Genomic DNA, 20889 nt, shown 5'->3' with positions numbered 1-20889 from the left:
GATGAAAGAATGGATCGACTGGGTTTATATTCACTGGAATTTAGAAGGATGAGAGGGGATCTTATAGAAATATATAAAATTATTCAGGGATTGGACAGGCTAGATGCAGGAAAAATGTCCTGATATTGGGGGCGCTCAGAACCAGGGGGCACAGTTTAAGAATAAGGGGTATGCCATTTAATAGTCAATTTATTGGTCACATACACATAAATGTGCAGTGAAATGAAAAATGACCTGCAATTCAACAATAAGACCAATAAAAATAAGCAATAAAAATATGCAATAACACATACAATCATAAACCAACACCAAACAAAAGAAACATCCATCACAGTGAGTCTCCTCCAGTCACCTCCTCACTGTGATGGAAGGCCAGAATGTATTTTCTCTTCCCCTGCCGTTTTCTCCCGCGGTCAGGCTGTTGGAGTTGCCACATCGGAGCGGTCGGGGCTCCCGACATTGAAGCGCCGCGCCGGACGGAAAAACTTTGTCACCTAGAGAGTTGCCAATCTGTGGAATTCTGTGCCACAGAAGGCAGTGGAGGCCAATTCACTGGATCTATTCAAGAGAGAGTTGGATATAACTTAGGGCTAACGGAATCAAGGGATATGGGGAGCAGCAGGAATGGGGTACTGATTCTGGATGATCATATTGAATGGAGGTGCTGGCTCGAAGGGCCGAATGGCCTACTCCTGCACCTATTTTCTATGTTTCTAATATGATCATGGCTGATCATCCAAAATCAGTATCCCCCGTTCCTGCTTTCTCCCTGTTTCCCTTGATTCCGTTAGCCCTAAGAACTATATCTAACTCTTTCTTAAATTGCAGGGTACATCTTTCTGCTAATTTTTTTTAACAGTCAAGAGTGTTTTATTGTCATGTGTCCCAAACAGAACAATGAAATTCTTACTTGCAACAGCACAACAGAATATGTAAACATAGTACTGTAAACAATAATAAACGGGGAGAAAAAAAGTCAGTATATAGGGATATATGAGGTGCTGTTCCTCCAATTTGCGTAGGGTCTCACTCCATACCCATTTCCTCCCCAGATGCTGCCTGACCCGCTGAGTAACTCCAGCACTTTTGTCTTTTTTTTAATATATGATCAGTGAGTGGCCTTTTTGTGAGATCTCGCCGCCATGGTGATGGCATTGGACATGATTCCAGAGTTTGGGCCAGTCCAACTTTTTCAGTCAGAGAGTTGTGAATCTGTGAAATTCTCTGCCTCAGAAGGCAGTGGAGGGAGGCCAATTCTCTGAATGCATTCAAGAGAGAGCTAGATAGAGCTCTTAAGGATAGCGGAGTCAGGGGGTATGGGGAAAAGGCTGGAACGGGGTACTGATTGAGAATGATCAGCCATGATCACATTGAATGGCGGTGATGGCTCGAAGGGCCGAATGGCCTCCTCCTGCACCTATTGTCTATTGTTAAACAATAATAAACGGGGAAAAAAATGTCAGTATATAGTGATATATGAGGTGCTGTTCCTCCAATTTGCATTGGGTCTCACTCCATACCCATTTCCCTCCCCAGATGCTGCCTGACCCGCTGAGTAACTCCAGGACTTTTGTCTTTTTTTTAAAATATGATCAGTGAGTGGCCTTTTTGTGATATCTCATGGTGATCGCATTTGACATGATTCCAGAGTTTGGGGAAGGCAGTTAAATGCAAGGCGAAACACGAGAGAAATGACGACCCAGCGGGGGCAGGCAGCATCTGCGGATGGGGAGCAACAGGGACAGGAAGATAGAGGGAGATCTGGGAAGGAGGAGGGGAAGAGAGGGACAGAGGAACTATCTAAAGGATAGGGAGATAGAGGGAGATCTGGGAAGGAGGAGGGGAAGAGAGGGACAGAGGAACTATCTAAAGGACAGGAAGATAGAGGGAGATCTGGGAAGGAGGAGGGGAAGAGAGGGACAGAGGAACTATCTAAAGGACAGGGAGATAGAGGGAGATCTGGGAAGGAGGAGGGGAAGAGAGGGACAGAGGAACTATCTAAAGGACAGGAAGATAGAGGGAGATCTGGGAAGGAGGAGGGGAAGAGAGGGACAGAGGAACTATCTAAAGGACAGGAAGATAGAGGGAGATCTGGGAAGGAGGAGGGGAAGAGAGGGACAGAGGAACTATCTAAAGGACAGGAAGATAGAGGGAGATCTGGGAAGGAGGAGGGGGAAGAGAGGGACAGAGGAACTATCTAAAGGACAGGAAGATAGAGGGAGATCTGGTCATTTTGCTCCACAGATGCCGGCTGACCCACTGAGTCTGTGTGTCCCCAGCCCCAGCCCAGCACTGTTAGCGTGTGTGGCTTGTGCTCACGACTGCAGCATCTGCGAGAGTCCACCACCGTTTGCTCAAATTCTAGATAATTTGACCTATTGTGCGCTGTTGTTTCCTTTTTAGGAGAAAGGGCGGTGGCAGGAATGTTCAAAGTTTTGCGTCAGTCTTGTCTGGATGGATGGGAAATGACGTTTATAGATGTTCTGGAAAGGACTAGGGCTTTTTTTTTTTTTAAACCCAGGCTGAATGAGGTTTTATATAAAGTCAGCTGCAGTGAAGGAAGGGAGAGAGAGAGAGGGAGAGAGAGAGAGATGTTTTGAGAGTGATCGGTTACTGCCAGTAGACAGGTGTGGGTTAATTCCCCAGCAGAGTGATCACTGAACCTTTATCTCTGAAGGGCAACCCCACCACCCTCTGCAGTCTTTTTTTTGTTTTGTTGCACTGTACGATGGGCAAAGATTATTACACCATCCTGGGCTTGCAAAAGGGGGCTTCCGAAGAAGAGGTCAAGAAGGCTTATCGCAAGCAAGCCCTGAAATGGCACCCGGACAAGAACAAGTCTCCCAACGCAGAGGACAGGTTCAAGGAGGTGGCCGAAGCCTACGAGGTCTTGAGCGACCCCAAGAAGAAGGAAATCTACGATCAATTCGGGGAAGAAGGTAAGCAAAGAGGGGAGGGGAGGGGAGGGGAAGGGGTGGGGAGGGGAAGGGAGTCTCTCGTTGTCTAGTGAAGGGGTCGCTCCACACTTGGAGTGGGCACTGAGTGAGGTGCAATTGTTGCAGCTGTTTGTGTAACGGTGATGGCTCCAGGCATTGGTGGTTCCCCTGCGAATTTCGTGCGGGGGCATTCTAATCTTTTCATTAACAACGTTGGTGTGATGTTGTTCTCCAAAGCTCACCCCCCCCCCACCTGCTCATCCCAACCCCCCATCCCACCTGCCCATCCCAACCTGCCCATCCCAACCCCACCATCCCACCCCACGTCTCCATCCCAACCCCCCATCCCACCTCCCCCATCCCCCCCCCATCCCACCTGCCCATCCCATCCCACCCCACATCCCAATCCCACCTCCCGGGGACATTCTAATCTTTTCATTAACAACGTTGGTGTGATGTTGTTCTCCAAAGCTTTACCCCCATCCCACCTCCACCCCCCCCCATCCCACATCCCAATCCCACCCCCCCCATCCCACCTCCCATCCCAACCCCCCCCATCCCACCTCCCCACCCCCCATCCCCACCCCCCCCATCCCAGCTCCCTATCCCACCACCCCCATCCCACCCCCATCCCACCTCTCCATCCCCTCCCACCTGCCCATCCCACCCCCCCATCCCACCTCCCCATCGCACACCCCCATCCCACCTCCTCCATCCCCCCCCCCCCCATCCCACCCTCCCCAATCCCACCCTCCCCAATCCCACCTCCCGGGGACATTCTAATCTTTTCACTAACAACGTTAGTGTGATGTTGTTCTCCAAAGCTCACCCCCATCCCACCTCCCCATCCTACCTCCCCATCCCACCTTCCCATCCCACCTTCCCATCCCAACCCCCCCATCCCACATCCCCCATCCCACCTCCCCATCCCACCTCCCCATCCCACCTCCCCATCCCAGCCCCATCCCACCTCTCCATCCCATCCCACCCCCCCATCCCACATCCCACATCCCCATCCCACCCCCCCATCCCACATCCCCATCCCACCTCACCATCCCAACCCCCCCATCCCACCTCCCCATCCCACCTCCCCATCCCACATCCCCATCCCACCTGCCCATCCTACTCTCCCATCCCCACCCTCCCATCCCCACCCCCCCCCCCCCCATCCCACCTCCCTCGATTCACGGTCTCTCGGTTACAGAAGAAGGGTCTCTCGACCCGAAGTGTCACCCATTCCTCCCCCCTCCCCCCCCCTCCCAGAGATGCTGCCCGTCCCGCTGAGTAGCTCCAGCTTTTTGTGTGTCTCTCTCTCTCTCTTACGCCCAGTCACAAACCTGCCCAATGCTGGAGGCAGAGAGGAGTGACCGCGACCATGGATGGATCTGTTTTAGAAGACTCTTGACTTCAAAGTTTGCGAAATCTATCCACCCTTGTAAATGGGAATGTTCCCACTTGGTCATTTCTCTGAATGTTCAGGGAGGTCTCGGTTCTCCGAGCACCTGTGCTGCAGTCCATTACATCATGGTTTAACCTCGCTTTCCCCAACCAAGCACCAGTCACCATCCCACTGGTTGGTTCAGCGGCATGTATCTATCTGTCCATGGGGAGGTGAGATGGGATGGTCACCATGCATTCATAGAGTGATAGATACAGCGAGGAAACAGGCCCTTCGGCCCAACTCGCCCACACAATGCAATACAATACAATACAATATATCTTTATTGTCATTGTACAGGGGTACAACGAGATTGGGAATGCGCCTCCCATACGATGCAATAAATTAATTAGTTAGTCAGTATTAATTTAAACAACCCAATGAAACAAATTGGAACAGTTTTAAAACAGAATAAAGTGCAAGTAGATCTGTGCCGGTTCACTGTGCGATGTGACCATCCGGCTCAGCAGGACCGGTTCATAGCAGCTATGGCCCTGGGGATGAAGCTGTTCCTGAGTCTGGAGGTGCGGGCGTAGAAGGCCTTGTATCGTCTGCCCGATGGTAGAAGTTCGGACAGACTGTTGCAGGGGTGTGAAGAGTCTTTGTGGATGCTGGTGGCTTTTCTGAGGCATCGTGTGTTGTAGATGCCCTCCAAGGCTGGGGGCTGCGTTCCGATAGTCCTCCGACCAACATGTCCCAGCTACACTAGTCCCACCTGCCCGTGTTTGCCCCATATCCCTCCAAACCTGTCCTATCCATGTACCTGTCTAATTGCTTCTTAAATGTTGCGATAGTTCCTGCCTCAACTACCTCCTCTGGCAGCTCGTTCCGCGTTCCAAGGAATAGAGACCCAGCCTAATCAACCTCTGCCTATCGCCCAGACCCTCTAGTCCTGGCAACAACCTGGTAAATCTTTTCTGTACCCTTTCCAGCTTGATAACATCTTTCCTATAACACGGTGTCCAGAACTGAACACAATGTTCTAAATTCCTCCATGGTACCCGAATTGAACAGGGTCACTGTGTCTCATTCCTACTTCATGTGTAGGAAAGAACTGCAGATGCTGGTTTAAATCAAAGGTAGACACATAATGCTGGAGTAACTCAGCGGGACAGGCAGCATCTCTGGAGAGAAGCAATGAAGAGTGAAGAGGGGTCTCGACCCGAAACGTCACCCATTGCTTCTCTCCAGAGATGCTGTCTGTCCCGCTGAGTTACTCCAGCATTTGGTGTCTACCTTCATCCCTACACCAATTGATTTGCTGAAGTCCATGAGCTGAGCAGGTATATTTCTTTGAATAATACAAGACAAAAGGGATGCACTTGGCCCATCAAGTGAGTGCGAGCTAGCCTCATTTCCCTCCTCTTTCACCCGTACACCATGATGTTCCTTGAAATACCTTCTCTGAAGTCTGTTAAACCAGTCAATTGGATCACAACCAAACTCTGACTAAATCTCGAAGATAGAGGCAAAATGCTGGAGTAACTCAGCGGGTCCAGCAGCATCTCTGGAGAGAAAAAATAAGTGACATTCGGGTCAGTACCCTTCTACAGCCTGAAGAAGGGTTCTGATCCGAAACGTCACCTATTCCTTGCCTCCAGTCATGCTGGTCTGAAGAAGGGTCTCGACCCGAAAGGTCACCCATTCCTTCTCTCCAGAGATGCTGCCTGTCCCACTGAGTTACTCCATCATTTCATGTCTACCTTTGCTGACTGACCCGCTGAGTTACTCCAGTATTTTGAGTCTATCTTCGGTACAAACTAGCGTAGATAGTTCCTTCCTACACATTCTGACTAAGTCTCCCTTTACCGACCATTGTGCCACACCTTTAGCGTATTATCATTCACCAGTTTGAAATTTGGAATGTCTATAGTCAATTGGAGATTGGAGGGGGCAATGAATGGAGTGAATGGATTGGAGGACAAAACTCAAGGTTCAAGAGAGTCACGGGTGTTTCATTGTCGTGTGTACCAATAATGCAACAATGAAATTCTTACTTGCTGCAACGTAAGAGGCTTGTAAATGTAATACATATTGATAATATATAAGAAACTAAAATTAAATAAATTAACAATCGCAAAATGACTAAAAAATATCCTTACGGGAACCAAGAGTCAAGAGTGTTTTATTGTCATATGTCCCAGATAGAACAATGAAATTCTTACTTGCATCAGCACAACAGAATATGCTGTTACATACACTATAAACAATATAATATACCCATACCCAAAGATACATATATATATATATATACACACACACACACACACACACACACACACACACACACACACACACACACACACACACACACACGTTATATAGACAATAGGTGCAGGAGGAGGCCATTCAGCCCTTCGAGCCAGCACCGCCATTCAATGTGATCATGGCTGATCATTCTCAATCAGTACCCCGTTCCTGCCTTCGCCCCATACCCCCTGACTCCGCTATCCTTAAGAGCTCTATCTAGCTCTCTCTTGAATGCTATATATATATATATATATATATATATATATATATATATATATATATATATATATGTGTGTGTGTGTGTGTGTATCATAAAATGCTGGAGTAACTCAGCGGGTCAGGCAGCATCTCAGGAGAGAAGGAATGGGTGACGTTTCGGGTCGAGTCCCTTCTTCAGACTGATGTCAGTGGAGGGGGCGGGACAAAGATAGGATGGAGTCATAGACAGGAAGTCAGTGGGAGAACTGTGAAGGGGGGAGGGGAAAGAGAGCAACAGAGGAACTATCTGAAGTTAGAGAAATCAATGTTCATACTGCTGGGGTGTCAGCTGCCCAAGCGAAATATGAGATTTTCCTACATACACACACACACACAAATATATATATATATATATATATATATATATATATATATATATATATATATTTATATATATATATACACACACACAAATATATATATATATGTGTATATACATATATGTGTATGTGTATATGTATATTTGGGTATGTGTATATATATGCACAAGCAGAACCTTTTTCCTCGTTTATTATGTTGTTTACAGTCTATGTTTACATATTCTGTTGTGCTGATGCAAGTAAGAATTTCATTGTTCTATCTGGAACATATGGCAATAAAACACTCTTGACTCTTGGTTTTTTATCTATATATATATTATATATATATATATATATATATATATGCATGCATACATGAAAAAACAATTGTCACCCATTCCTTCTCTACAGAGATGCTGCATGTCCTGCTAAATTGGTGGTTTGGGTTCAGGGAGTAATGAGAATTTGATTTATACTTGCGTTGTCTTCCACGTCTTTGCGTACTGTCTCGGTGCAGCCACAGACTGACAAAGTCAAGTCAAGTCAAGTCAATTTTATTTGTATAGCACATTTAAAAACAACCCACGTTGACCAAAGTGCTGTACATTTGATTAGGTTCCAATAGAAAAAAAATGAAAACATACAGTAGCACGCAAACAGTTCACAGCGCCTCCTCAATGAGCCTCAAACGCTAGGGAGTAGAAATATGTTTTGAGCCTGGACTTAAAGGAGTCAATGGAGGGGGCAGTTCTGATGGGGAGAGGGATGCTGTTCCACAGTCTAGGAGCTGCAACCGCAAAAGCGCGGTCACCCCTGAGTTTAAGCCTAGACCGCGGGATAGTGAATAGCCCCAAGTCGGCCGATCTGAGGGACCTGGAGTTAGAGAGGGGGGTTAGAAGATTTTTGATGTAGGGGGGGGGAGTGTCCATTTAGGGCTTTATACGTGAATAGGAGGAGCTTGAAGTTGATTCTGTACCGTACAGGGAGCCAGTGGAGAGAGGCCAGAATCGGGGTGATGTGGTCCCTTTTACGGGTACCCGTCAGGAGTCTCGCTGCGGCGTTTTGGACCAGTTGCAGGCGGGACAGGGAAGATTGGCTGATCCCAGTGTATAGGGAGTTGCAGTAGTATAGGCGGGAGGAAATGAAAGCGTGAATGATTTTTTCTGTATTCTTTTCTTCTTCCATTGCAGGTCTGAAAGGAGGAATTGGTGGGAACGATGATCAGGGAGGGACGTTCCGCTACAGTTTCCACGGAGATCCTCACGCCACCTTTGCCGCTTTCTTTAATGGCGCCAACCCCTTCGAGATGTTCTTCGGGAGGAGGATGGCCAATGGCCAGCAGGGGGAGTCCATGGACGTGGATCCGGACATCTTCGGCCACTTTGGGGGCTTCGGCATGAACGGCTTCCCCAGGGACCGGCACCGGGGAGGGATGATGGGGCCAACGCAGCGTAGGCAGGACCCTCCCATCGTCCATGATCTCAAGGTGTCCTTGGAGGAGGTCTACAACGGCTCCACCAAGAGGATGAAGATCTCCAGGAAACGCCTCAACCCAGACGGCAGGACCATCCGGATGGAGGACAAAATACTGACCATCGAGATTAAAAAGGGCTGGAAGGAGGGAACGAAGATCACATTCCCAAAGGAAGGCGACGAAATGCCCAACACTATACCAGCAGACGTGGTCTTTATACTGAAGGATAAGCCTCATCCTCACTTCAAGAGGGACGGATCAAATATTGTCTACCATGCTCGGGTCAGCCTTCGGGAGGTACGTTTGGTTTAGTTTATTGTCACGTGTACCGTGGTACAGTGGAAAGCTTTTTTGTTGCGTGTTATCCAGTCAGCGGAAATACGATATATGATTACAATCAAGCCGTCCACAGCGTATGGATACAGTACAAAGGGAATAATGTTTAGTGCAATATAAAAACCGGTAAAGTCCAATTAAATATAGTTCGAACAGCTCCAGTGAGGTGGATGGGAGGTCAGGTTGGTGGTAGAGTGGTTCAGTTGCCTGATAACAGCTGGGAAGAAACTGTCCCTGAATCTGGAAGTGTACTGATGAAAGGTAGTGCAAGGTAGACACAAAATGGTGGAGTAACTCAGCAGGTCAGGCAGCATCTCTGGAGAGAAGGAATGGGTGACGTTTCGGGTCGAGACCCTTCTTCAGACTGAAGAAGCATCTGCAGTTTTTTTCCAGTTACTCCAGCATTTTGTGTCTACCTTCGATTTAAACCAGCATCTGCAGTTTTTTTCCCCCCCCATTCCTTCTCTCCAGAGATGCTGCCTGACCCACTGAGTTACTCCAGCATTTTGTGTCTACCTTCGATTTAAACCAGCATCTGCAGTTTTTTTCCCCCCCATTCCTTCGCTCCAGAGATGCTGCCTGACCCACTGAGTTACTCCAGCATTTTGTGTCTACCTTCGATTTAAACCAGCATCTGCAGTTTTTTTCCTACACAAAGGCAGTGCAAGGGTCTGCGATGAGGTAGGTGGTAGATCAGGCCTACACTCCAGTTTGGTGAACCACCAGTTCTGCTTGGAATGTGAACCTTGCTTTCCCTGTCTGTTAGATGAGCTGTACACTTTGCATTTCTTTCCAGTTCTTCCACATGCTCAAGAACAGTTCCAGTCTCCACCAGTTCTGGTTCGGGAATCATCCTCAAGATATTCTGGAATGTTTATAACAAGGAAACTGCAGATGCTTCTTTACCGAAGAAAGATACAAAGTGCTGGAGTAACTCAGGGGGTCAGGCAAAAAAAATCTCTGGAGAACAGAGGTGATGTTTTAGGCCAGCACTCTCCTTCAGACTGATTGTGAGGGGAGAAACATAGAAACATAGAAAATAGGTGCAGGAGTAGGCCATTCGGCCCTTCGAGCCTGCACCGCCATTCAATATGATCATGGCTGATCATGGAGGGGGGTAGGGGGAAAAGCTGGAAGGGAGAGGAGGCAGGACGAAGTCAGTAATAGGTGAAAGCAGGCAAGGGGGATTTCTGATAGGTTGGACAATGGCCAGAGATGAAAAAACATGATTCCTGGGATGGCAGGACTTTCATATGAAGAAAGACTGGATAGACTCGGATTGTACTCGCTGGAATTTGGAAGATTGAGGGGGGATCTTATAGAAACTTACAAAATTCTTAAGGGGTTGGACAGGCTAGATGCAGGAAGATTGTTCCCGATGTTGGGGAAGTCCAGAACAAGGGGTCACAGTTTAAGGATAAGGGGAAGTCTTTTAGGACCGAGATGAGAACGTTTTTTTTCACACAGAGAGTGGTGAATCTGTGGAATTCTCTGCCACAGAAGGTAGTTGAGACCAGTTCATTGGCTATATTTAAGTGGGAGTTAGATGTGGCCCTTGTGGCTAAAGGGATCAGGGGGTATGGAGAGAAGGCAGGTACGGGATACTGAGTTGGATGATCAGCCATGATCATATTGAATGGCGGTGCAGGCTCGAAGGGCCGAATGGCCTACTCCTGCACCTATTTTCTATGTTTCTATGTTTCTATGTAAGCCAAAAGGATAGAGAGTTGCGAATTGTGAAGATGGGGGAAGGAATTCAGGTGGAAAGTTATGATATCTGATATTCTGAGCCATGTAATATTTTAGCCATGAGTCGGGGGTAACACAGTTGCTACACAATTCATTGCCAGTTCTAGTCTACCACATTCTCTTTGTTTCTCCCTCAGCTCCAGAATTTTCTCTCTGAGCCGCTCTCCCACTGTTTTTAGACCTTTTTGTTCACTTCGGGTTTTTTGGGTTTAGTTTAGAGATACAGGGCGGAAACAGGCCCTTCGGCCCACCGGCCAGCGATCCCTGCACGCTCACACTATCCGACACACACCAGGGACAATTTACAAGTATACGAAGCCAATTAACCTGCAAATCTGCATGTCTTTGGTGTGTGGGAGGAGACCGGAGAAACCCCACGCAGGTCACGGGGATGACATATAAACTCCGTACAGACAGCACCCGTAGTCAGGATCAAACCTGGGGTCTATGGTGCTGTAAGGCAGCAACTCTACCGCTGCGCCACCGTGCCACACCTTTTCTACGTGACCATTTTTACTTTCGGGCACCTCTCTAAACATCACTTTGTATACTTCAAGGTCAGATATTCACTCGTTCAAGTTCTAGTCAAGCTTCACCATTCAATCACGGCTGATCTATCTCTCCCTCCTAACCCCATTCTCCTGCCTTCCCCCCATAACCCCTGACACCCGTATTCATCAAGAATCTATCTCTCTCCGCCTTAAAAATATCCACTGACTTGGCCTCCACAGCCTTCTGTGGCAAAGAATTCCACAGATTCGCCACCCTCTGACTAAAGAAATTTCTCCTCATCTCTTTCATAAAAAAACGCCCTTTAATTCTGAGGCTGTGCCCTCTGGTCCTAGACTCTCCCACTAGTGGAAACATCCTCTCCATATCCACTATATCCAAGCCTTTCACTATTCTGTATGTTTCATTGAGGTTCCCCCTTATTCATCTAAACTCCCATTCACACTAGTTCGATGTTATCCCATTGCCACATCCACTTCCTACACAATAGGAGGGATTTTACAGAGGCCAATTAACCTACAATCCCATGCCATCCTTTGGATGTGGGAGGAAATCAGAGCACCTGGGGGAAACCTATGAAGTCATAAGGTTATAAGTAATAGGAGCAGAATTAGGCCATTCAGCCCATTAAGTCTACCCCGCCATTCAATCATGGCTCTATCGGCTGTGCCACGGTATGCCCATAAGAGCTTCCCCTTGACCAAGTGGTGTACAAGATGTCTGAGAATTAGTTCCTTTTTTTTCCTGTTTGAAAGTGGGAGTTTATTGTGACCTGGGATGAGGGCGAGATGTGTAGGAAAGAAAACTGCAGATGCTGGTTTAAATCGAAGGTAGACACAAAATGCTGGAGTAACTCAGCAGGTCAGACAGAATCTCTGGAGAGAAGGAATGGGCGACGTTTCGGGTCGAGACCCTTCTCCAGACTGATGTCAGGGGAGGGGGTGGGACATATAAGGGTGTAGTAGGAAACAGGAAGACTAGTGGGAAAACTGGGAAGGGGAGGGGAAAGAGAGGGTCAGAGGAGCAATCTAAAGTTAGAGAAGTCAATGTTCATACCGCTGGGGTGTAAACTGTCCAAGCAAAATATGAGATGGAACAGATTTTTCCCAAATCCAAATTAACCTACAAACTTGTCACAGACAGCAATGGAGGCCATGTCAGTGGATATTTTTAAGACAGAGATTGACAAATTCTTGATTAGCAAGGGTGTCAAGATGTATTCAAGAGAGTTAGATGTAGCTCTTAGGGCTAACGGAATCGAGGGATATGGGGAGATAGCAGGAACGGGGCACTGATTTTGGATGATCAGCCATGATCATATTGAATGGCGATGTTGGCCCGCGATTCTTGCACCTATTTTCTATGTTATCGGGAGAAGGCAGGGGACTGGGGTTGAGAGGGAAAGATAGATCGGCCATGATTAAATGGCGGAGTAGACTTGATGGGCCGAGTGGCCAAAATCTGCTCCTAGAACTTATGAACTAATGAACATTATGGTGATACAACATGAGCAGATACAGATCTATGGAGAAATTGGCTTACCGACAGTTCTCTGGAACAGAACCCTTATGAAACTCAGGCACTGCCTGTTCCTGGCAAAAAGCCAAGACAAAAATAGAGAGGAATTGCTTGCAGGGTGAATTGTCACAGCCTGACATTTAGCCTGAAAGGGGGTGGATGCAAATTGATAGCAACTTCCAAAACTGAGTTAGATAAATGCTCTCAGGGGGAAGAAAATTACAGAGAAATGGCTAAAGAGCAGGGAAGAGGCACTAATTGGATATCTCTCATTGAAGTTCCGACATATTGGTTTGAATTACCCTCGGTGCTACATAATTCTACTGTCTTCATTGCAAAAACTAACTTAAGCCTTACAGCGCCAGCGTCGATCCTTGTCTTTACGGAGTTTGTACATTCTCCCCGTGACCTGCGTGGGTTTTCTCCGGGATCTCCATTTTAGAACGGAGATGAGGAAAAACTTTTTCAGTCAGAGAGTTGTGAATCTGTGGAATTCTCTGCCTCAGAAGGCAGTGGAGGCCAATTCTCTGAATGCATTCAAGAAAGAGCTAGACAGAGCTCTTAAGGATAGCGGAGTCAGGGGGTATGGGGAGAAGGCAGGAACGGGGTACTGATTGAGAATGATCAGCCATGATCACATTGAATGGCGGTGCTGGCTCGAATGGCCGAAGGGCCTCCTCCTGCACCTATTGTCTATTGTCCTCCCACACTCCAAAGACGTGCAGGTTTGTAGGTTAATTGGCTTGGCGTAAGTATAAATTGTCCCGAGTGTGCAGGATAGCGTTAGTGTGTGGGGATCGCTGGTCGGCGAGGACTCAGTGGGCCGAAGGGCCTGTTTCCGCACTGTATCTCTAAACTAAACTAAACTAAATCGCATGTGTCCAAGATCAAAGGAAAACTCCTTCCTAATCGGGCAGAACCAGCTCCCATCTACAAAATATATCATTGTTCTTCGTCAAAATGTGCTCGAAAACAGCTGTTGGAAAAGCAGGGAGCAACGACACGAAATTTCTCTTTGAGAAGATGAGAGGTTGGGACCCTTCTCCAGACATAATTACTCCAGCACTTTATGTCATTTTTCCGAAACCATTTGCAGTTCCTTTGGTCTCCCAAGAACTTTCCTTCATTAATGAAAATGCAACGCTGGTCACCTGATCTGTCTAATCAAACAAAGATTCAAAAATAAGGGACATTCATTTATGTTGGCAATGAGGAAGAATTTCTTCTGAGTGATTAATCTTAGAGTCATTGAGTGATACAGCATGGAAACAGACCCTTCGGTCCAACTTGCCCACACCGGCCAACATATCTCAGCAGCACTAGTTCCACCTGCCCATGTTTGGTCCATATCCCTTCAAACTTGTCCTATCCATGTACCTGTCCAATTGCTTCATAAATGTTGTGATAGTCCCAGCCTCAACTACCTCCTCTGGCAGCTCGTTCCATTCGCCTACCACCCTTTGTGTGAAAAAGTTACCCCTCAGATTCCTAATAAATCTTTTCCCCTTCACCGTAAACCTATGTCCTCTGGTCCTCGATTCACCTACTCTGGGCAAGAGACTGGGCAAGGAATACCTGATCTAATCCTCTCATCTGGGTTGTGAATCATCCCCAGAGATCTGCAGAGACGGAATAATTAATTGAATATAGGAGCAAAGAGGTCCTTCTGCTGTTGTACAGGGCCCTAGTGAGACCGCACCTGGAGTAATGTGTGCAGTTTTGGTCTCCAAATTTGAGGAAGGATATTCTTGCTATTGAGGGCGTGCAGCGTAGGTTTACTAGGTTAATTCCCGGAATGGCGGGACTGTCATATGTTGAAAGACTGGATCGACTGGGCTTGTATACACTGGAATTTAGAAGGATGAGAGGAGATCTTATCGAAACATATAAGATTATTAAGGGGTTGGACACGTTAGAGGCAGGAAACATGTTCCCAATGATGGGGGAGTCCAGAACAAGGGGCCACAGTTTAAGAATAAGGGGTAGGCCATTTAGAACTGAGATGAGGAAAAACTTTTTCAGTCAGAGAGTTGTGAATCTGTGGAATTCTCTGCCTCAGAAGGCAGTGGAGGCCAATTCTCTGAATGCATTCAAGAGAGAGCTAGATAGAGCTCTTAAGGATAGCGGAGTCAGGGGGTATGGGGAGAAGGCAGGAACGGGTTACTGATTGAGAATGATCAGCCATGATCACATTGTATGGCGGTGCTGGCTCGAGGGGCCGAATGGCCTCCTCCTGCACCTATTGTCTATTGTCTAATATATCTAAGGCTGAGAAAGATGGACTCTACTGGCAAGTGGAGGATCAGGAGTCACTGGCAGGAATGTGTACCTGAGACCATGATCAAATCATCCCCCATCCAGTCATACAGACCCATCGGCCCAACTTGTCCACACTGACCACATACCCCATCTAGACTAGCCCCACCTGCCCACATTTGGCACTTATACCTCTAAACCTATCCTATCCATGAACCTGTATTTCTTAAACATTGCAATAGTACCAGCCTCAACTACCTCCTCTGGCAGCTCGTTCCATACACCCACCACGCTTTGTGTAAAAAACATTACCCATTAGGTTCGTATTAAATCTTTCTGCCCTCACCTTAAACCTATGTCCTCTGGTTCATGATCCCCCTACTCTGGGCAAGAGACTCTATGCATTTACCTGAGCCATTCCTCTCACGATTTTGTTCACTCCAAAAAGATCACGCCTTGTCCTTTTGCACTCCAAGGAATAGAGTCCTAGCTTGCTCAACCTCTCCCTATAGCTCAGACCCTCGAGTCCTGGCAACGTTCTAGTAAATCTTCTCTGCACTCTTTCCAACCTGACTATATCTCAGCGCTGGAGACTCAGGTTCGATCCTGACTACGGGTGCTGCACTGTAAGGAGTTTGTACGTTCTCCCCGTGACCTGCGTGGGTTTTCTCCGAGATCTTCGGTTTCCTCCCACACTCCAAAGACGTACAGGTATGTAGGTTAATTGGCTGGGTAAATGTAAAAAATTGTCCCTAGTGGGTGTAGGATAGTGTTAATGTACGGGGATCGCTGAGCGGCACGGACTTGGAGGGCCGAAAAGGCCTGTTTCCGGCTGTATATATATGATATGATATGATATAACATGGTGCCCGAAACTGCACACAATACTCCAAATGTGGTCTAACCAATGTCTTATACGACTGCAGCATGACCCCCCGCCCCCAACATCTATACTCAATACTCTAACTGATGAAGGCCAAAGTGGCAAAAGCCTTTTTGACCACCCTAGCTACCTGCGACACCACTTTCAAGGAATCTCAATGAATGGTAGCTGGCCTCAGTGTCTAGTTCCTATTTTGTATGTCATGTTCTCTCTGTTTTGTGAAATCAGAAACCAAATGCAAAGACACAGCTCACAGGCCTTTTGAATAATAAATATGTATTATTAAGGAGATAAAAGTTCTGGCAGCTCTTGGTTTAATTGCTATATTTTAAATTCAGCCACTATTATCGATTGCGACACAGTGGCATCGCGAGTAGAGCCGCCGCCTCACAGCGCCAGAGACCCGGGTTCGATCCCGATCTTGGGTCCTGTCTGTGTGGAGTTGGCATGTTCTCCCCATGACCGTGCGGGTTTCCTCCGGGTGCTCTGGTTTCCCACCTATATCCCAACTCTGTGGGTCGAAGGGATGGGTTCCATGCTGCATCTTTCAAACAATTGATCGATTGATTAATCGGTCAATTAATCAATCAATCGGTCAATTAATCAATCAATCGATCAGTCAATCGATTAATAACATTCTTGAGCCACGAAGGCAAAGCAAGTTCAGGTCGGCACCCTTGGTTCCAGAGCGTTTCTGGATGATCTAGGAAAATAACTGCAGATGCTGGTACAAATCGAAGGTATCACAAAATGCTGGAGTAACTCAGCAGGTCAGGCAGTATCTAGGAGAAGTGGAATGGGTGACATTTCGGGTCGAGACCCTCAGTCTGAAGAAGGGTCTCGACCCGAAACGTAACCCATTCCCTCTCTCCTAGATGCTGTCTGGCCTGCTGAGTTACTCCAGCATTTTGTGATACTTTTCTGGATTATCTGTTCTCCCGGAGCAACAGAGGTCACGGCCTCTGAGAGGAGTCCGACTGTCAGCCTCAGGAGTCGGCTGTGTTCCAGAGCCCAGGCCGCAGGGAGCAAATTCGACCCGCCAATCGGCGCAGAAGTCCCGATAAGGTTGAGATAGGTCACCTCACCCTTCCCAGACGCCACATTTTTGGGGAGACTTCCAGGGGGGGGGATTCAAGTGCACTCGTGATTTTGTCCGGATTAAAGGAGGTGTAGGAGCATCAGTTGTAAACTCAGTGGTGGACCTGCGCGAGATTTCAGATCCAATGGCAAGTCTATGATTAACAAATGACAACAAGGCAATGGCATGTTTGAAACAGCAACAATCTATTTAAAGGATCTCTTGTGTCTGTGTTTCTGAATAAGGTCTGAAGGAACTTTTTCTTTCCCAGGGAATGGAAGAGGAGGGTTAATGATGAGAAAAAACGGATGCCTTGATGGAAACATAAACATAGAAACATAGAAAATAGGTGCAGGAGGAGGCCATTTGGCCCTTCGAGCCAGCACCGCCACTCATTGTGATCGCGGCTGATCATCCACAATCAGTAACCCCTGCCTGCCTTCTCTCCATATCCCTTGATTCCACTAGCCCCTAGAGCTCTATCTAACTCTCATTTAAATTCATCCAGTGAATTGGCCTCCACTGCCCTCTGTGGCAGAGAATTCCACAAATTCACAACTCTCTGGGTGAAAATGTTTCTTCTCACCTCAGTTTTAAATGGCCTCCCCTTTATTCTTAGACTGTGTGGCCCCTGGTTCTGGACTCCCCCAACATCGGGAACATTTTTCCTGCACCTAGCTTGTCCAGTCCTTTTGTAATTTTATACGTCTCTAGAAGATATAAAATCTCGCGGCGCTGTGAATATATATTCCTTCCTACTAACTCTGTATTCCTCTCCGTTGCAGGCTCTGTGCGGTTGTACAATTCACGTGCCCACCATGGAAGGTAGATCCGTCTCGCTAACGACCCAGGAGGTGATTAAGCCGGGCGCGAGGAAGAGAATAAGCGGCAGAGGAGTGCCATTCTCAAAGAGCCCCCAACAAAGAGGTGACCTGATCGTGGAATTTGAGGTCAAGTTCCCAGACTTCCTCAGCACGTCTTCCAAAGAGGGCTTGAAGCGACACTTACCCATGTCGTAGATGTGAGGACGGACGCAAAATGCTGGAGTGACTCAGCAGGGCAGCCTCTCTGGAGAGAAGGAATGGGCGATGTTTCGGGGTCGTGACCCTTGAGGGATGCTGCCTGACCTGCTGAGTTACTCCAGCTTTTTGTGTTGATCTTCCCATTAAACCAGCCCCTGCAGTTCCTTCCTGCTCATAGATGTGAGGACGTGTTCTTGTACCCAGTAGCACCTCGCACTCTTGTACATAGCGACATGACTGCTTCGAAGTACTGAGCCTGCACGCCCCGGGAAGAAGCAGCAAGGACTCTTTTCGAGAGATTTTCACCAACAGCAATAATTTTTTGTGGTGGTTCTTTACAGGCAAGCTTTCCACTGTGTTCCGTCTGATGCTAACGTGGACATTTTTGTACATTTTTTTATCGTTTGTTTGGATGTGAACGCTGGCTGACTTGAGACGGAACCCTTTCAAGAGTGGCAGCACAAGATGGCTCAGTGGCATAGCTGCTAGCATCAGAGACCTAGGCTCCATCCTTATCTTGGGTGCTGCCAGCGTGGAGTTTGCATGTTCTCCCTGTGACCGCGTGGGTTTCCTCTGGGCGCGCCCATATCCTAAAAAATGTGCGGGTTTGTGGGTCAATTGGCCTTCTGTAAAATTGCCCCCCCCCCCCCGTGTGCAGGGAGTGGATGAGAAAGTGGGGAGTGTGAATGGATGATCAACGGTCAGTATGGACTCGTCGGGCCGAAGGGCCTGTTTCCACGCTGCATCTCGAAACTAAAAATTCACAATGGGTTGGACTTTTCAAGAGCATAAACTTGAGATCATTGAAAACTATGTGGATGAAGCCTAGGCACCTCTTAATGCATGTGTTCATATGCCCATGAACCAAGTCTCATTTACACACATCATTGCTTTGACTTGTACGGGCTCCAGTTTAACGATTCCTGAACTTTTTGTTTTCAGTTCCATCCATTATCTTGGTCATCTGTTACTTGCGATCTGCTTCCTACCTACAATGCTGCTCCATTTCAGGCCTTTTGCTCATCCCCTGTTGCTTCCCCAATCATTGGCAGTTGCTCGCCCTTCTGCCAAACCCATAAAGCCCAGAATTAGATCTTACAAGTCTCGCTGCCCATTATCATTCCTCCTTTAAGACTCTTCCCACATCCCACGATTAGTCATCCACACTGTTACCTACCTGTTACCCCGTTCCTGCATCCACTCCCTGCACACTAACGGCGATTTTTAGAGGCCAATTAACCTGCACTGTGAGGCAACAGCTGGGAGACCCGAGTTCGATCCTGACTACGGGTACTGTTTGTGCGGAGTTTGTACGTTCTCTCTGTGACCGCGCGGGTTTCCTCCGTGTGCTCCGGTTCCCTCCCACTTCCCAAAGACGTGCAGGTTTGAGGGTCAATTGGCCCCTCTGTAAAATTACCCTCGGTGTGGAGGGAGTGGATGAGAAAGTGGGATAACGTAGAACTAGTGGTAACATCGATTGATAGCCAGTGTGGACTCGGTGGGCCGAAGGGCCTGTTTCCATGCTGTACCTCTGAATCAAACTACACTAAATGAATGCGACCATGCTGATGTGAGTATTCCATTCAAGAACATGTTCTCAAAGATGGATTTCTAGGATTCAGAATGCACTGTGTGCTGTTAGCAACATGTGTATGTATGTATGGTGTCACTTTACCCAACTAGATAATGTGTTTTTACCAGATTAGCACTTTCGTACAGAAATATACCATAATCTTTAAAAATATGTTTCAACATAGTGCAATTTGAGTCCCCAATTCTCTTCACTGTCAATGAGCATGGCAGGTGTTTGGATACATGTCACTGTATTTACTCAAAGCAGATTTTTGATGGTTTTGTCAACATTTTAGCCACTTATATTGTGAAGGCACCTCGTATGTTATCCCATTTCTGCCCCCGTTCGAATCTGGCGAGTCCATTGCCTTGTGATAGATTCTTAAAAGGCGGCATAGTGGTTTCATAAGTTCCAGGAGCAGAATTAGGCCATTCGGCCCGTCAAGTCTAGTCCGTCATTCAATCGTGACTGATCTATCTTGTCCTCTCAACCCCGTTCTTCTGCCTTCTCTCCTGACACCCCGTACCAATCAAGAATCTCTGCCTTAAAAATATCCATTGACTTGGCCTCCACTGCCGTCTGTGGCAATGAATTCCACAGATTCACCACACTCTTGACGAAATAAATTCCTCCTCATCTCCTTTCTAATGGTACATCTTTTTATTCTGAGGCTGTGGCCTCTGTTCCTAGACTCTCCCACTAGTGGAAACAGCTACACTTGAGAATCTATCGCAAGGAAAAGGATCTTTTGAGGTGATTTAATTAAAAGCATGAAGCAAGTGGTGCATCCTTGGAGCATCACGATATTGTGTGCAGTTTCATTTGTAACTCAGTAACTGAAGCGGATCTAACAATACTGACAGCAATTACTCCGATCCAACGTTAAAGCAGGGTTTTTATTGCATATTGTCTGGAAAAGTCTTACTTTTTATTAATAAATGCAACGCAAACATGGTTACATGGCATTCTATGTCTTATATTTCTATATTTATTCACAGTGTGAGCATGGTATTGCTTTGTTATTGTCGTGTTTGCCGAGATTCAGCGTAAAACCTTTTTTTGCATGCCGTCAATAGACAATAGGTGCAGGAGGAGGCCATTCAGCCCTTCGAGCCAGCACCGCCATTCAATGTGATCATGGCTGATCATTCTCAATCAGTACCCCGTTCCTGCCTTCTCCCCATACCCCCTGACTCCGCTATCCTTAAGAGCTCTATCTAGCAATCTAGGCAATCATACCATGAATGAGACCAACAGATAGCGCGAAAAGGAAAGAATATAGTGTTAAGGACCTGTCCCACGTAGGCGA

At 47.2% G+C, this 20889-nt stretch overlaps 1 protein-coding gene across 1 annotated transcript; it reads left to right on the top strand.

The window, feature by feature from the left end:
- Positions 1–2331: 2331 nt before the first annotated feature.
- Positions 2332–20643, top strand: dnajb4 (DnaJ heat shock protein family (Hsp40) member B4). The gene is made up of 3 exons (XM_078408149.1): positions 2332–2939; positions 8372–8952; positions 17771–20643. The coding sequence occupies exons 1-3, from the start codon at positions 2729–2731 to the stop codon at positions 18002–18004; spliced, it is 1026 nt and encodes a 341-aa protein (XP_078264275.1). The 5' UTR covers positions 2332–2728; the 3' UTR covers positions 18005–20643.
- Positions 20644–20889: the final 246 nt, after the last annotated feature.

This window comes from Rhinoraja longicauda, chromosome 11 (assembly GCF_053455715.1).
Source record: "Rhinoraja longicauda isolate Sanriku21f chromosome 11, sRhiLon1.1, whole genome shotgun sequence".
In the NCBI taxonomy this organism is placed as follows: Eukaryota; Metazoa; Chordata; class Chondrichthyes; order Rajiformes; family Arhynchobatidae; genus Rhinoraja; species Rhinoraja longicauda.
This window is presented reverse-complemented; position numbering and strand designations above follow the sequence as displayed.

Coding starts and splice junctions, on each gene's coding strand:
- dnajb4 (XM_078408149.1), top strand. CDS start 2,729: ATGGGCAAAGATTATTACACCATCCTGGGCTTGCAAAAGGGGGCTTCC. Junction 2,940..8,371: donor CGATCAATTCGGGGAAGAAG/GTAAGCAAAGAG, acceptor CTTCCATTGCAG/GTCTGAAAGGAGGAATTGGT. Junction 8,953..17,770: donor CTCGGGTCAGCCTTCGGGAG/GTACGTTTGGTT, acceptor TCTCCGTTGCAG/GCTCTGTGCGGTTGTACAAT.